This window comes from Leguminivora glycinivorella, chromosome 9 (genome assembly GCF_023078275.1).
Source record: "Leguminivora glycinivorella isolate SPB_JAAS2020 chromosome 9, LegGlyc_1.1, whole genome shotgun sequence".
NCBI lineage: Eukaryota > Metazoa > Arthropoda > Insecta > Lepidoptera > Tortricidae > Leguminivora > Leguminivora glycinivorella.
In genome coordinates, this window is record NC_062979.1 from 6,801,660 (window position 1) to 6,820,063 (window position 18,404).

The 18,404-nt window shown below is 37.1% G+C and overlaps 2 protein-coding genes across 3 annotated transcripts in view; one reads left to right on the forward strand and one right to left on the reverse strand.

The window, feature by feature from the left end:
* Positions 1-8,125, forward strand: part of LOC125229299 — a 92,969-nt gene extending 84,844 nt beyond the window's left edge. For both annotated transcript variants that reach the window (XM_048134100.1, XM_048134099.1), the window contains 3 exons: positions 3,371-3,609; positions 4,367-4,588; positions 5,016-8,125. In XM_048134100.1, the coding sequence (XP_047990057.1) occupies positions 3,371-3,609; positions 4,367-4,588; positions 5,016-5,187 (633 nt within the window). In that variant the 3' untranslated portion in view covers positions 5,188-8,125. The remainder of the gene's footprint in view (positions 1-3,370; positions 3,610-4,366; positions 4,589-5,015) is intronic.
* Positions 8,126-13,700: 5,575 nt separating this feature from the next.
* Positions 13,701-17,636, reverse strand: LOC125229298 (hemolymph lipopolysaccharide-binding protein-like). The gene is made up of 5 exons (XM_048134098.1): positions 17,555-17,636; positions 16,756-16,878; positions 15,290-15,427; positions 14,829-15,029; positions 13,701-13,943 (listed from the first exon to the last, which is right to left on the reverse strand). Exons 1-5 carry the CDS (start codon positions 17,598-17,600, stop codon positions 13,819-13,821), a joined length of 633 nt encoding a protein of 210 aa, XP_047990055.1. The 5' UTR covers positions 17,601-17,636; the 3' UTR covers positions 13,701-13,818.
* Positions 17,637-18,404: the final 768 nt, after the last annotated feature.

Sequence of the window (18,404 nt, forward strand, 5' to 3'; positions counted from 1 at the left end):
CGAATACCACTCCACAGCTGAGGACTTGTGGGTCACGCTGTCTTTATCTGATGACTCTAATGCATTAACTAGGGTTCATTTGGGTGTATTGTACTTATGTAAACAAAATGAGGGACTTACGTTTTCCCAACAACTAACTAATTTTTGTAATCAACTTGAAAATATTGTTTTCAACCACCCCAATGACAAGTTTCTAATTTCCGGGGATTTTAATATGAGTAATATTGAATGGCTGACCCATGATTCGTACTTAACCCCGCAAACTACACAACACATGAAGAGCGCGGTTTTATTGACGATTTGAATTTGCTTAACTTGAACCAGTATAATGGGGTTCGAAATCGCTACAACAAAACTTTAGATTTAATATTATCGAACGATATCGTGTATGTTGAGAATTGCTCTGATCCCCTAGTACCAATAGATCCTCACCATGAAGCATTAATTATTTCATTGCAATTTTCTGTGCTAAAATCTATTAGACCGGCATCGCGCTTTAAATATTATTTCAATAAGGGTGATTATATATCTATTAATAATGAGTTACTTCTGGTTAACTGGATTAACGAATTCTCGTGGCGATCGCTTGACCAGTGCGTTGAGTTTTTTTATTCTACTTTCAAAAGACTAAGAGATAAGTATATTCCCCATAAGGTCTTAAGCGCGAGCACTTTTCCTCCATGGTACTCAGCTGCTTTAATAAAGGTTATTAAGGAAAAAAATAAGTATTTGAAAAAGTATAAAATTTATAACAATAAGTCAGATTATAACTCTTTTTGTATTTTAAGAGACCGTGTTAAAAGACTCGAGCGGGAATGTTATCTGTCATATATGCATCGAATTGAATGTAATATTACTCGCAATCCTAAGCAGTTCTGGACCTACATTAAGTCGCGTAGTAGTTCTCATGGTATACCTAGTTCTTTAAAATACGGTGACATAGTCATTTCAAGTGGTATAGATATTTGCAATGCATTCTCTGACTACTTCTTCAAAACCTTTTCCGCACCCAATAGTGGTTCAGACACAATATCGTTTAGTAGTGATTCTAACTCACCAGCCGAAATATTTAATATCGAAGTAAATCCTGATTTACTTTTCCGATTACTTCTTAATCTTGATCCTTCTAAATCAGCTGGTCCTGATGAACTTCCGGCTCTGTTTTTAATAAACTGCGCTAAAGGACTATTGAAGCCTATTGAGTTACTGTTTAAGCGGTCACTGAGCGAGTGTGTTGTTCCGAATATTTGGAAGTCCGCATTCATTACCCCTGTGCACAAAAAAGGGTCTAAGTTAGAAATAATTAATTATAGACCTATATCCAAACTGTGTATCTTGTCAAAAGTTTTGGAAAAAATAGTATACGCACAAGTTTATGATGCTATTAAACACTCTCTGAACCAAAATCAACATGGTTTTATGCAACGCAAATCGACAGTGTCTAACCTAGTGTTGTTAAACGATTTTGTTACAAGGGCAATGGACGATGGTAATCAGGTTGATGTCATTTACACTGATTACAGTAAAGCGTTTGATCGTATTGACCACAGGTTACTTATTGTCAAACTTCAACGCATAGGTATAAGTGGCGACCTGTTGAGGTGGTTTTCTTCGTATATTGACAACCGATCCCAAGCAGTCGTTGTGAGTAACTACGTTTCTGGTTGGGTAAATGTTCCAAGTGGTGTTCCACAAGGATCTTTGCTCGGTCCCTTGCTCTTCAACATTTTTATCGATGACATCTCTGTATGCTTTAGGTTTTCTAAGTTGCTTTGTTTCGCTGACGATATGAAAATTATTGCTGAGATTAAATCAGTTCGGGAAGTGGCTCTTGTTCAAACCGATCTTGACCGTCTTGGTATATATATACCAAGACGGAAGAGATATTTTGTAGAGATAACAAATTAGATCTTAACCCTTCCAAATGTCATGTAGTTACTTTCTCTCGTCAGCGATCATTGATTATGTCTGTTTATGCCTTAAATAATCAAAATTTACTGAGAGTATCTTTCCTAAAGGATCTAGGCGTAGTTCATGATTCTAAGTTACTATTTGATTCTCACGTGGACAGCATCGTGAAGAGCGCTACCAAGTCCCTTGGGTTCATAATGCGCAGCTCTTCTGAATTTAAACAAGCTAAGACGTTGAAAATCCTATATTGTTCATTCGTACGAAGCAAACTTGAGTACGCATCCCAGGTCTGGAACCCCTGTTACAATATTTATATAGACAGGATCGAGCGGATACAGAGAAAATTTATTAAGTTTTTATGTTTTAAATTAAGTACTCCTTATAACTCATCTCAGTATGTTAGTGTATGCAAAAAACACCATATGTTGCCTTTGTATCACCGTCGGGAAATCGCTGACACTACTTATTTCCTAAAAATCACTAGCGGCAGCGTTGATTGCCCTGATCTGCTTGGTAGTATTATGTTCAACACTCCCAATAGGGTTAAAAGGTACAATCCACCTATTTCGATTCCCTTTGCGTCCTCGAACTACAGACGTAACAGTTTCCTCGTTCGCGCAGCTAGAACACTTAACAGGCTATCTAGAGAGCACGATATTGACGTATTTAATGCAAATACCCAGGCTATACGGCGTAATTTAACTCTTAAATTCTTTATGTGAGCTTGCCTTTTAATTTTTATTTTTTGTTTTCTTTTCTATTTCGTATGCGTGATGATTTTTCTTCTTTTTAATCTTCCCGGTTTTTTCTTTTGTTTCGCATCTGTATTAACATTAGATTTATGTACTTGTCTAGTCTAAGCATATTTGTATACCTACTTGTAATACCTAATACCTAGTGAAGTTAATTTCTATAAGATTTCTATCGGTGAGAACCTGTAATTGGCCTCTTGTTTCTATTGTTTCTGTTAACATGTTTCATGTGCTGTTGGTTTTCCAATAAATAAATAATAAATAAATAATAAATAATAATTTCTCCATGCAATTTTGCAGCTCACTGTACAATGAATGTCACTTTCCCTTTATAAGACGTCGTTAAAATTTTAGGGACTCAAAAATGAAGTTAGTTTTTGAAGTCGATCGATGTTTAATCATTATTTGCGATTAAGTAAATATGCGTAATTACGTGTAAGTACTTACAACCGTAACAGCTATTTATCTATATAATAAATCCATAAAATAAAAATTACTTCTATCGGCGATAGGGTTCGAAAATATCTTACTTAAGTATTCGTAAAATGATCATATAAATGTTGTTTCAAATTAGGTACTTTAATAAGGCCGATTGCTATAATATAAGGCCTACCTAAAAATATATAATTTGATAAATAGGGCTCCTAATTATATTTTGACTATATTTTTCTATTATAAAAATTAACCTTAACCCTTTCAATTTCCAGCCAAACATCGCCAACGACATATTCGAGAGCGTGACCGTATTCTGCCCGTCGGAGCGCGCGGAGCTCGTCGACCTCCTGACGTCAGAAGACGTCCTGCTGGACCTGACGCAGCCACTGTACCTGAACTTCACGCACGAGGCCATCGTGAACCGCTTCGAGCGGGTCTACGAGGCCCATGACAAGATTACTGGAGACGTGTATGCGTGCGTCACGCCGCCGCCGGATAATACTGCTGATGAGTGAGTGCTGTCTCTGTCTAGCTAATGCTATCTCTGTCATGAACAGCTGTATGCGCGAAACGCATATAGAACTTAGAGGGCAACCCATTAGCGCTATTTATTTACTTACTTTTAGCTGTATGCGCTCGTCGCATATAGAACGTATCTCTTGGCGCACTATTTCTGTCTCTGATACGCCATATTGAATGGTACATGGGCTGTGTTCATCCTTCGGAGCTGATCGACCTTCTGACGTAATACTGTTAATGAGTGAGTGCTATCTCTGTCACTCTTAATTATATTCAATACCAACGGATGGATGTATCCGAAGCGTAGGTCCAACGCTAAATACCGATGAATCTATTACAGACTACAGAACAATATACACTGCCTTTATATATTTCGTGAGGATGATGTAAAAAATAACGTCATTTAAACATTCTATTTAACGCCTATTGGTAAATAAGATAAGGTGCTTGGAAGTAATAAGGCCTATATTATAATAAGGCCTGGGAAATGGTTAAGAATATCAGGCCCAGTAGCCATATGGCATTTCTGCAACGCTAAACGCCGCAGAAATGTAATCTATCTCTATCGCTCTTGCGTAGTGGCGCGGCAAAGCCAGACTGCATTTCCAGGCCAGTTCTCACGAAAGATACGCAGCTCACTCTATAGTGTTTCCGTGTTAGTGTTGACGCTTGGCCGTGTTAGTGTTGGCCCTGCGTACCACTATAAATTAGTGTTACCTTCTTTACTCACCCTAAAAAAATTCTTCCAGACTCCCACCGGACGTGGAGCTCCTCCGCCTGCAGCCCGAAGACATGAAGGCCGTGTACGACCTCTACCCGGCCAGCGACATCGAATGTCGCGAGGTCTTCGAAAAGCTGGTGGCTGAGCTACCAGCCTATGGCATCTTTGTTGAAGGACAGTTGGCGGCGTGGATGGTGCAATCGTATTACGGCGCAATGTTCTCGATGCAGACTCGTCCGGAGTTCCGCAGGTATAATTCAGTTCTTTGAGGCTTAAATTCTAAAACATAAGATATTGAATTAAGTAACCATCTTATGCTCTGTGATAGGACGCCTTTGGTAAACTCCTCTCACCTCGTTCCCGTCCTTTCTCTCCAGTTTTCCAGATTCTTCGAAAGCTCAAGTGCGTCTAATGGCTTCAGTTTATGACCCTTGAGTCCTCAAAGCTGAAACAGTCAGTGCCACGACCTGTGGCACGTTTCTCGAAAAGTACTAGCCTTGTAATACAAGTGTGTTTCCATGACAACCCATACGATTTGACAGTTCGCGCACTTGTAATACAATGCTTGTACCGTTCGAGAAACGAGCCCATGTTCTTTGAGAAATTGGTCACGGAGCTGACGACTTATAAAATAATCTTGGTGGATAGCTATAATAATAATTGTTCTTCCTTTCCAGGAAAGGGTACGGAATCTACCTAGCACGGCGCCTAACCAACGAGGTGGCGGCGCGCGGCTACAAGCCGTTCGTGGTGATCCGGCCGGAAAACGACGCGTCCCGCAACCTCTACCTGAAGCTCGGCTTCGAGAAGCGCTTCCGGACGGTGCGCGCCGTGCTCCGCCCCCGTTAGCCGGACAAACGTTAATCACTAGCAGATTTTATTTTTTTAACAATTTTGAAATCAAATTTAGCTTGCGATCTTTGATCGCTTAGAGAATTTTAGTAGTAGCTTTAAGATTGAACGGCGGGCGCTCTCGGCTTTGCGTCTTTTTGGGCAGTCTTTAAACGTTCCAAACGTTGAGACGTCAGCTCGATTATGAGCATCCCAAATTCAACAGGCATTTCAGTAGCCGCATTCTAATCTGGCAAGCACTCCGCAAATCTCAAACTTGCTAACTGCTTGCAAACATTACATAGTGCTGTTTATGCGTGTTGTAGATCAGATCTCAGGATCACGAGGAGCAGGATCAGGTTAAGAATTTAATCAGCGTTTGAAAGGTTTAAGGATCAGCTTTGGCCTTTCGAATCATGCTTGGCCGCGTGCAGACAACGAATGGCCTTTCCCAGCGTAGACTTTAGCTTCGACCAAAGACGAGAGCCGTCGCTGGAACTGCGATTGGCGCCATATAGTTACCTGATCGCACTACGATTCGTTATAACCTGTCCTGAACTGTTGTTGAGCCAAAATTATCTGAAACATATTGATATAACTGCAAATGCAGCAACAAGGATAGCCCACTATAGGGAAATGGGAGGATGTCAAGTTATGAGAGCTTTCAAATCCCGGAACATCGCCAGGAAGCTTGGCTGAAGTCAAGTTTTTCTAGAGTTACAAGATCAAGGTGGTCTCTTAGGAGCTGCTAGTTTGCCAAAACCACTGGTTCCTTTGAGATACAGGCGGAAGACGCTGAAATCTGAGGATGTTAAGGCGACGCAACAAGAAGTCCATTGAGAAACCTGTTTTACTCTTCAGATAATTTTGGCTCCATCTTAACTCCTCGAGCAGTGGACTCAGGTAGTTCAAGCGACATGGTTATTGGTTACCACTAGGCGAACGCTTCATTGCCACTCGTTGACAGGCGGAACTATTCTGTCTCATGGTGATTGGGACCCGTTATGATCTGTGTGATAGAAAGTTAGTTAAGGGACATGAGAAAGAACAGACCGTGACCGCACCCCAGCACAATTCATTCGAAATGATTAAAATATCATAGCACCGACATGACATTTATCATAAAAAGTTCCGAATCTAACGAAAATAAGATCAGCCCCTTTAGCACAACTTGTCGCGCGCGAGGTCATACATCAAGCGCGACGTCAAGTATGGACTCCTGCGCGACAAGGCGTTGTGCTAAAGGGTCAGGCGTGTCTTTTAAGTTTAATTTATATGAAGGTCGAGTAATGTAGATACAGTATTAAGATGGATTCTCAATGGTCAATGAGTGAGCGGTGCCTTCTCTATACCAAATAATCTACTCTAATTCAGAAACGATCTTAATACTCGTAGAGTAAGTAGATATGAATTGAATTGACGAATTAAATGATCTCAAAGGTTTGAATGGAATGCTTTTGCGTTATGTAATTTGATCTAACAATAGTTCGATCTTAGACAGGATGTCCGTACAAGTAGCACTTTCCCAAATGAAATCATTGTTGGTTATGAGAAAACATTTAAAATTTGATACGAAACGTAGATAGGTACCTAGTATTTTAATACGGGAATGTACAACTATTTCGACCTATGTATTGGTAAAGTTTGCTATTTATATTATAGTAGGGTAGGTTACTGGGTGTCACACTAGTGTCAACATAACAACACATACACAAATGTAGTGAGAAAAGATTTGCCTTCGTATTGTGACGGAAACGTACGAACATGTCATGCTATTTCAGTCAGTCTCAGTACAAGATGTACTGACAGTCTAACATTGACTGAACTAGCATGACAAATACGAACGTTTCCGAAAAAAATATGAAGAAAACTCTTTTCGCATTACATCTGTAACGAAATGTTAAAGCGTGTGATCTTTAGAATTTTCATGGCAGAATAGGGACTAATTAATGACGATATGTCCCATAATGAAGTTCGGTAATTGTCAATCGTCTAGTCTATATTCTAATTGCCGCTACTTCTATTTTCAGTGGAGTTTGAATTGTGATGAATTAGAATTAGAACTGAAATCCCACTGAAAACAAATGAGTCGCGGTAATTAGAATTCACCCTTGCGTCTTGAGAATGGTCGAGTTCAAAAAACTCACGCTACATAACCGATATCGCACAGAAGCAAAACGTCACTACTTTAAAAAAAACTTGTATCTTCGTCTGTCGATGAAAAGAAAATTGTAGTAAGTATGTATGGAATTCATATAGACTTACTGCGTTTTAACTTTGAGGAGCAGCGTGAGATACGAGATTTTTTCAAAGTAGTGACGAAATGAAGATCCTACATTGCTAACAAATCCATCCATATATAGAGTTGGTAGAAAATTGATTATGTTGGCACTATTTAACAAAATATTTTAGAACTTAGTGACAGTATCCTGCCCTATACGAGTAAGTAGGCTGGAAGGGCCGGGTATGTGAATAATCATCGATTTATAATTTTTATAACGGCTGTCGTGTGATACTATTTAAATTAATTTATTAAGCCTATGTTAATTATTTTTATTAGAATGGACCTTATTATTAAAGATTACGGTCTTCCTATACTTATACCAACATTTATTGACAAGGCTTGGAGTAGGGAATCGATATTTAATTTACTCTAATACGTATTTATTAATGAGTGTACCTATGGTCGAACAGGTATGTAAACTATCAAGAATGTTCGGTTTTTATTTTAGATATACAATAGTGGATTGGTATTATTTAATGAATGTGTAAGTATTTATTTACCTAATCTCATTGGCTGAATAATATCTTATTTGTAGAATCGCAATTTTGGGTGCCTGTTTAAAAACTGACGATATGAATAAGTGACACCAAAGTACCTATTTATTAATCTGTGACCAAAGTTTGTAACTTGCTTACGTACATACATTCTTAACAAAAAGACAACCAAATGATCTTTACAAAAAGATAAAAGAATATTAAAATCCGTATCGTACCTAAGTACTTCAAATTCACCTTATGTCTTAGGTTTCGAAGCTTAGTTGGGTTACCAAAATTTGTACGTTTGAAATATAAATTTAAAAGTTAATATATTATGTAAATATGTATACTTTGGTGTCAATTATAGGTATAGTCTATTTCGTGTTAGACTCAATTCTGCTATTTAATAATTTAATGAGAAGTAGGGATCTCTAACTTTCATTCAAAAACTACAAGATATATAATTGAAACTGTATTCTGTCATCAGTAATGTATAAACATGACGAATTCCATGATTTAATAAAGAAGCGAGTGACAAAATTAATGTTTGCTCAAAAACAAGGAGCTTCCCTTATTCTTAATTATAAATATTCGAAATTACGAAGCCAAATTTTAAATTTATTGCGATTGTTTGAACAAACCGAATGGATTCGATGAACAACGTGATGAACATTTTCATTGTGTGTCATCTTTAACGTTTCATGTAAACATACCAATACTACAATAAAGGCAACTATGTACATCATAAAGTAAGGTAATGCACCATGAAAACTTTCGTACATTGACCCGCCACCGGCTTTCTCTATTGCATGCTGTCTCGCTCATGATAGCAACGGTCAAGTAATGTAAATAAGTACTAGCGATATACATAGGAAACGACGGGTCAATGTACAACATTATTCGTGCTTAGTTTCATTACTTTATTACAGATTTGGAAAAGATCGTCTCTTGCGCATAAAACGGTGTCTAAAGACGCAAATTCTAAATTAGGGCTCATTTCCACAGGATGCATTGGAGCATTTTAAAATAGCCCCATATTTGATACTTAAAATTCAATAAACATCTGTGTGTAACTGTGCCTTTATTTTGCTGAGCCGAATCTTAGGCACGCCACAGACAGTCTTAAAAATTCATAATCTTAAAAAAGATAGGGAACTTGACAGTTAAAATAAAATATTTTATCCCAAGCACGAAATAAAACATCCGATAAATATAAGAAAAACATGAACAGAAGTTATTTTTAAGTTCAGTTTCTAGTCAGGTAGAAATATATAAAGTAACTGAGTTGACCGTGACGTCACTCAATTCGATTTCATATAAATTCCATATTAGTTAGTCGTTCAAAATCGTTTTGACAGTTCTTAAAAAGAAGCTGATTTGACTAGGAGGCAAGTAGCCTATTTGTATGCAATCTGTCAGTTCAATCTGAAAATTCTGTCAGTTTGAACTGACAGGTTGCATACAAATCTTTTTTAAGGTTATGAATTTTTAAGACTTGATATTTGTGGCGTGCCTTTTACTTACAGGTAGGCATAAAGCGAATGCTCGTGATGCTATCTCTGAAAATGAAAGAATCTTGGTGTGGATAACAAACTGGAAAATTCTCACTAAATATTGGTGTATTTACATGAAACTATCAGCCATCAACACTATCATGCTAAAGGCTTTCCTACTTTCTAATTAAGTACCTATATAATAATGTCAACCTTAGTACCTACTTCTAATATTTTGAAATTATTAAATTAAGGACGATTTTCTGAACACTCCTCTCTTAAAGGACATATTTCCGTCCTAATGCAGTCGATATATTTTCAAACCTCTTTTCTTGGACCGTGGAAGCGACGAGAATGTAGTGTCCGTTCTATGTAACATATAAATACCTTGCAAAGGTATTACAAATGAATAAAATGATGAAAAACTAAGTAATTTGTTTTATTTAGTTTACACAGTAATCCATATTTCAGTAGGGGCATACAGCCCAAAAGGATTAAGGCATACTTATTAGGGCCAGTTGCATCAACCACATTCGACAGACACATCATAGGCAAGCAGCAGACGTCTAATGGAACTTCCCATACAATAAAATTTAACGAACGATGCAACCGGCCCTTAGTGCGTTTTCACATTATCCGAACCGATATCGGATGTCGGACCGATATCACATACATTACAGGCGTCATCTTGGATTTTTTCCATTGAAATCCTTCCGATATCCGATATCGGATCGGATAATGTGAAAACGGACTTAGACTAAGTAGCGTCATGAAGATCACGTCAGGACGAGACATTTGATAATGGAATATCTACGAATACGAGGTCGAGGTCGTATGCCGCCTGTCAAATTTTATAATTGTTAAGTGATCTTGACATTTAATACCATACGTATTCCTAGGCACACATTATTTTGTATCTGTCTAAACATACATAACGTACAAGAATTTGGTAGCTTGGTACAGTCAGCCATAAAAGTGGTTTACCACTTTTCGACCTTATGAGTTTCAAATAGAATCGAAAAGTGGTAAACCACTTTCTTGGCTGACCGTACATATAAATACAAGACAAGTGACGATTCATCCGATTTGCATGTTAACATGAAAGTGAAGCAAAAAATCGTACATCAGCTCATGATATACCATCGTGTGTTAAGGCACATCTAGTGATGGGTCGTTACCGGTAATATTACTAAAACGAGTATTTTACCAGTAATGTTACTAGTAATATTACCACTTAGCGGTAATTTAGAGAAATATAGACATAAAAATAGATAAAAAATATTTCTTTTGTGTTTATTGATACAAAGGATACATGTTGCACTGTATTATAACAAAAAATATTACCTACCTAACGTCAATTAGTAAACTACCAATATTACCAGTAATATTCCCAATACTACCGAGTATTTTACCAATCTTACTGGTAATATTACTATAGTAGTATGATATGAAAGTTACAATGAATCATAATTTTAAGGAATAATATGGCGAAAATATAACGAATTTTTTTAAATCTGTTTTAATTTGTTGTATTAAGGTACCGTACCAATATTAGGGTTCCGTACCTTAATGGAAAAACAGAACCCTTATAGGATCACCGTCCGTCTGTCACAGTCACAGCTAATTTTCTCCGAAACTACGGAATCGAATAACTTGAAATTTGATAGACGTATGTAACCTTGTGACCCGAAGACGGACATGTAACTTACATTAATACATTTCTATCATAGGGGTCACTTTTGGGGGTAATGTAAAAATTAAAAATTAAAGATTTTTGAATGAAAGTTTCTTACATACTATCACATGAAAGAGCTTATTATAGAATTATAGGCATCTCAAAAATGTTTGTTTTTAATTAATTTAGAAATAATTTAAGAAAAGAGGCAATAAATAACCCGTTCCAGAACCGAAAGGTGGTAAGGCGGGGTTAGACAGCCGCTGGCTTTGCACTACATCTGTAGCAACGTGTCTGTCTGTATAAACATTTTCATTTATGATTTTTCCCAGCTAAACCATATTTTTGATCACCTGTAGTACCAGGGCCGCAGATCCGGAAGGCGAAATAATAGAAATTTTCCTGCATACTCCATATTTCCTATCACCAGTAGAACCAGGACCATAGAACCGAAAGGTGGTAAGGCAGGGTTACACAGCCGTAGGCACACAGATTAGTTTATGTATTCTAAATAGTAGAAAATTAATAGGGTAGTATTTCATTTTTGCTTAAATCTCATCTAACAAATTTTCGTTAAACTGTAAATAGTAGAAAAATGGTCCGATAATGGAGTTTCACTTCTTACTGTACCTCCGAGTACAAAAGAGAGAGAAAAAAGCGGCCGTCCTACTCGCACTTGGCGTGTTTTTTTTTCACATTACCTATTCGGTACAACAACACATAGTTAACACAAAGTTATTGGGTACCTAATGCAGACTTGCGTTAAAGTATTACTTACAATAGATAGGTACCGTAAACTGGGGTTACATTGATCAGTTTATAGTTTAAACTTCTCTAACTTCTAAATTTAATAAAAAAAAATGGGAACATCAACTTTTTTTAGTCTTTAGCTGCTAAAAATCTAGAAAGGCTAACAAAATAATGTACGGAGAGAAAAAAAATGACGAAAACTAGGATTTTTTTGGTAATCGAATGTAACCCCTTACAGAAGTATTTTATCTCAAGGAAACATAAAAATCGTTACGCAAGTTCAAAAGTTACAACTGTTTAATGCTATTTTGGGGTTACTTTGATCAAAGACATAAATTAACATCTTCGAAAAATCAACTTTATTTAAGATTGTCTCAATATTTATCACAAAAAGAGATCAAATTGTCAGCCTCAATAAGTACCTTGATATAATACACAATAATCAACTTTGTGTAAGTATGGTCAATGTTACCCCATGCAGGTGATCAAAGACACCCCACAAACTAAATAATTAGTAATAAAATGCCTAGTTTGAATTTTAACACAAAACTCAATACAATGATATACCTAAACATATTTCTGGCAAGCTAATATTCACTGTGAACCTTTTACTTTAATACCCACTAAGTTAGTTTAGAAGTTATTTGAACATGATAAATAGCGATAAACTATACTTACATTTTGACAAGAGATTTGCACTGCCCACGACCATACTTGTTCACTGCGTTAGTGCAACTAATGGTAGTAACTATCGATAGTGCCAACGCCGTTAAAAACACCATAAGGGTTCCTGTTGTACCTTTTTGGTACGGAACCCTAAAAATGGACAGATGCGTTGGGACATGTAGAATTTTGCGTTTAAAGATAAAACGAAGTTTTTATCAATGTAACCCCAAGTATCAAAGTAACCCCAGTAGTAAAATAGTTTTTATATATAATGGAACAGGGACAAAATATCCAAATATTAGATATATCTGCCACAAGCCACGAGATACCACAAAATTATACGAAGTATATTTGCAGTTGGTGACAATATAGGAAAGGAATGTTTCCAGTAAGACTGGTAATTTACTCGGTATTATTGGGAATATTACTAGTAAGATTGGTAATTTACTCCCCGAGGCACTCTACGAGTTTTTTTAAGTTTTATGATGGCGACTTAGTAATACATAATTAAAAAAATAACCATCGCGTGTCATAAAAATCGCAAATTTTGTATATTACCCGGTTTTGGTAATATTACCGGTAAGATTGGTATTTTACTGGTAATATTCCCAAATGGAAAAATACTGGTAACGAGTATTTTACCGACGACCCATCACTAAAACACGTGTTTCCGAGCTAGTGAGGGGAAAACAAAATTATATGAGAGCTCGGAGAGCTGTGTGCGTAGCCAAATGTCCAAACGTTTCACGATTCGATCACGACTCGTGAGCGCTTCGTGAAACGTTTGTGCATTCGACTATAGGTATGCACCCTGGTTGCTTTATAATAATTATGATATAGGTGAGACATGTAAAATAATAAGGTACCTAAACAGCTCACACTGTCCAAGCTATATACAAAAACAAACCACGTCGGATCCATGGGTCATTTTCTAAAGAAAGAAAAATGTCTGCCCGAGATTAGGTACCTACTGTCATACCCAAAATCAAAACGCCGTTGCCGGCTCGCGTGTCTTCTTCTAGTACTTACCATTAACACTAGTTTGCTAGTTTTGGTCATGCATTGTGGGCCATAATGAATAGGTGGATAACACTCGTACTAGCAGCCACACGATAAGCTTTTCAATTTCAAAATTTCGCTTTATAAAAAACTTCACAGTAACAAAAAACCAAAATATCCTTACCATGTATAGTCGCCCACTCGCCATCGTCCCATCTTCTGAAGCCAACTAAAGCATGTCTACTTTCTCCAGCTCCAACAATATTAGATTCGTGTTTTTTATAGATCTTCTCAAGCAGTTTGGACTCATTCTCGCTGTTGATGATGGCCAGATGCCCCCTCGGAATGACAGGTGGCCAGGGCGTCGCGCCAGGTTTTGGCGACACCATGAAATTTGTAGCAGCTGCCGATTTGAGGCTCCCACTTGTAACCTAAAATCACAGGTTGCTGTAATATACTTTTCCCCTCACTAGCTCGGAAACACGTGTTTTGTCCTTTAATACCAGCGGGTAAAAACGCATTTTATCCACTAGTGGGTAAAGTAATTTGACCTTGAATAAAGTCAAATTAACTGATGTAAAATTGATAAAAGTAGGTGAATCTAGTAATAAAGATGATTTACCACCTGTGGAACTACTGGAAGCAGTGATAAATGCATTTTTTGCGTTGTAGTTTCCTCGCTATAGTGAGGGGAAAAGTTTTGTGTTACACTCGGGTGCAAATGTATTTTACTTCTCGTGTGTTAAAAAACTCGCAAGTTCAGGATTCTATTCTCGAACCACTCGCTTCGCTCGTGGTTCAACTATAGAATCCTTTCACTTGCTCGTTTTTCAATTCCACACTCGGCGTTAAAATACAACTTTACCCCCTTGTATAACAAATAACTATAATGCAATGGCTAGTTGGCCTGAAAAAAAGATTACCTCTTGCTGCTCAGGTATAAAAATTTGGAATGATAAACGCAATTTTGATTTGTCAAAATAGTGATTCAAATACTACGGAACAAGATATCTATTTAAAAGTCAGCGTGCGTAGCCGAATACATAAACGCTCACGAAACGCTCACGAAACGAAAAGCTCGTAGATATCTATCTCTATCGCCCTTGCATATTGGCGTGACGGAGACAAACTACCTTTCGCGGCGTTTCGTTTTCGTTTCGCGTCGTAGAAATGCCATTCGGATACGGGGCCTGGGAGGCTAAAGACTAAGACAGCATAAGTGTAAAAAAAACACAAAATACTCCTAATTGAAACGGTTCCCGTTTTATTACCAAAAACTGTGCCTACTACTAGCAAAAGACCAACTCAAAACTTACCATGGCTTTTACATAGAGCCTTGGCATGCGCTACTCTGCATGTTTTGATACTCTCCTTCCGACAGAAGTAAGGTAGCAAGCTGGAACAGCTGACATCCTCAAGATTGCCTCCTTGGGTCATCGCCAAGCAGTCTTCATCGTTGTTGGCATTATTTGGCTCCTGTGCAGCCCATTCCAGAGAAGTTTTATCTAGGTCCGTTCCTGTCAGACACACTTTAGATGAAATATATTATGATCGTATGGTTTTTTCAGTACCATCGGCAACACTGTTAGCTGTACATTTGGAATCCTTATTATAAAGGCATAAAGTTAGCTAAGAGTGTTGCTGTTTTTATGGTATGTATGATCCTTTATGGTATTTAATAGTATTTATGGTCTTTTGAAGTTTGATATGACAAGTAATGTACTACTCGCACTAGTGCGATATAAGTAGACCTTAAGTATACTGTAAACTATGTTACCGTCCACAGACTTGAAGTATCCCTTAGAAAGAATGCCAGTGGCTCCGATGAACACGCTCGAGGTCAGCTTGTGTGCTTCCATCGTGCTCAGCATGGCTTGAGCCATCACGCGCGTTGTAGGCGAAGCCAAAACGCCACCTGAGTAGAACCGGCTTAAGATGAGAGACAAGGGACTTAGGATCTAAACTGGTTTTCATTATTAAATAATTATTTTCCCCTCACTAGCTCGGAAAAACGTGTTTTGTCCTTTAATACCAGCGGGTAAAAACGCATTTTCTCCACTAGTGGGTAAAGTAATTTGACCTTCAATAAAGTAAAATTAACTGCTTTAAAATTGATAGAAGTAGGTAATTCTAGTAGTTAAGATGATTTACCACCTGTGGAACTACTGGAAGCAGTGATAAACGCATTTTTTTTGCTTTGTGCACACTCGGGTGCAAATGTATTTTACTTCTCGTGTGTTTAAAAACTCGCAAGTTCAGGATTATATTCTCGAACCACTCGCTTTGCTCGTGGTACAACTATAGAATCCTTTCACTTGCACGTTTTTCAATTCCACACTCGGCGTTAAAATACAACTTTGCCCCCTTGTATAACAAATAACTATTGTTTTACAAAGGGGCAAAGTTGTTGTTTAACCGCATGTGCCAATATTGATACCCGAGCAAGCGAAGATTCCAATATTGAAGCAATCGCTTCTTCGGAATCTTGATCGTTCCGAGGGTATCAAGGCACGAAGGTTAAACAAATTTTACCACCGAGTGAAACATGACACACCAACACTTGTACTATTATATATTCTGTACCAACACGAACAACATAACCGACTATAAAACATCAAAATAAATCAAATCCATCAATTTATTTAATATTAGGATTCAGAATCATCATTTATAGGTAAAACCTATCAGTCAGCTTAAGACATCTACTTAAAATTTGTACGAAATTACTTTGCACTCTTGTGGATAAAATGCAATTTTGCTATTTGTTTTCGAATAGCAAAGAGAGCTTTTTGCCAGGTTGGTGTGGTGAAAAAATTTTAGCACAATTTGATGTTTTTCTATCGTAACCATGCCTAGCCCATGGCATGTTTTTTTTTACTTTAGTTCATTATAAAATAATTTCAAAAACTATATGAAACATGCTGTCATTTTTCTTTTCTCTTCAATTTAAAACTAGTACAGTGGTTATATTGGTATAAAATTCATCACTTTCTATAAAAATGTTTACATTCACGGAGAAAATTGAGGAGCTCCCCTTGTCTATTGCTGCAAATCTATGAACTCTCAATAAACATTGATCATTGTTTAAACAGCGTAATTATAAAGAACAGACTTATTTCCCTGCGCTTGCGTATTGGCGCGACAGAGCCAGCGGCGTATCGCTTTCGTTTGGCGTCGGAGAAATGCCATTCGGCTACGGGGCCTGACTTATTTCCCTGTATTCGTATTGACCTTATCGTATACCTTCGAGTTGACAGCGCAAAGCGGCATCCGACCAGACGGCAGGTATGATGTGTAAGCGAAACAATGCGTCCTCTTCATAGCTATATACATAGCTGGTTGCTGGACTGGATACAGCATAGTGTACTGCAAAGTAATTCACTTAAAAGCGCACTCATAAAACTACTTTTCTCAAAAACGGCGATGTCAAATTTGCTGGTAAAAAATAGGCCGGAAAGTGCGTAGAACGTTCGAATGATCAGTTGAAAGTACAAAAGTAAAAAAATACAGTTTCGATTTCGGGACTGCAATGTTGTAATCAAATAGGGAACTTGACTGTAGTTAAAATAAAATATGTTATAATACCGTGCACGAAATAAAGCATCAAATAATTATAAGAAAAACATGGACAGTCAGGTAGAAATATATAAAGTAACTGAGTTGACTGTGACGTCACTCAATTCGATTTTCATATAAATTCCACATTAGCAAGTCGTTCAAAGTCGTTTTGACAGTTCTTAAAAAGAAGCTGATTTGACTAGGAGGCAAGTAGCCTATTGTTGTAACCTATCGCTTTCCAAAGGAAGGCACGTGTTTTATGAAGACAATTGGTCAGTGAGCCCTACATTTTTCAAATTTGCTGCCTTGATTTAGTGCCAAGATTTGGTTGACCCTCTATGTCAGTAAGAATTTACGCACACTGAAATCGTCCCGGCTAGGTACGAGGTACGGCCCGTACGTTCCGAGATATACTAATATAGGTATTCATTTTAAAAATTAGGTTTCTAACACCAAAAAACAAAATAACTGCAATGAAACTTACCCATGTGTACAATAACAATAACGCACAAATAAATTAACTGTAACATGGTTATGCTTATGTTATCCAAAGATACACTAAGGACTAATGCTCTAGGTTTCGCTCAGTCAGTGCAGAATAAGCAAAAATGGAAATTAAGGGATCAATTCTTGAACTGACTTGTCGTGTTCATATTATATTGATGTTTACTCTTTCTGTTATATAAAGTTAGATAAAGATGCCAGCGAAACTTCGCAGTGTGAATAATGAGATTGAATTAGTTCTTAGAATAAGGCACATTAATTAGTAGGTACCGCACAATTGCACAATAATTATGAAAGCTAGACATAATGTCATCGTTTTATGTTCGGCCTGCGCAAATAAGATCGTATTTCTTTAGAATCATGAGGAATACAGGGTGATGTAGAAGATGTGAGCGAGCAGAATCAAGAATTGCGTTTTCGGTAAAATAAACAACTGTTTCTCAACGTACCAGTATTTGTCAGAATAATAAGCCATGTATTTTGTTAAAAAAACGTATTATTATAACTTAATATTTTTACAAAAATCGACATGAAACCTCATCCGCAATTACCTTTTAAACAATAGAAACAAAATAAATGCTTTTATTAAAACGGGTCACATGATCAGATTTACTCAACACCGAGGACCTATTTGCAGATTGCATATTTTTGTAGTACCTACGTTTGTATTAAATTAAGTTTAATGGGATACACAAAATGTTATTAAAAAAGCTGTAATAAATGTAAAAATGAATACACCGTGTTTTAATTCAATTCCGTTAACTTCGGCATATTCAATTTAGTCTATTATATGAAACAGAATGGAATACTCAGTTAGTTTTCTTAAATTT

Excerpts from the sequence above, each read along its gene's own strand:
- LOC125229298 (XM_048134098.1), bottom strand. The coding sequence starts at position 17,600 with ATGTTACAGTTAATTTATTTGTGCGTTATTGTTATTGTACACATGG. Across the intron at positions 15,030-15,289 it reads ATACTTCAAGTCTGTGGACG|GAACGGACCTAGATAAAACT; the intron begins GTAACATAGTTT and ends TGTGTCTGACAG. Across the intron at positions 13,944-14,828 it reads GGCTCTATGTAAAAGCCATG|GTTACAAGTGGGAGCCTCAA; the intron begins GTAAGTTTTGAG and ends CTGTGATTTTAG.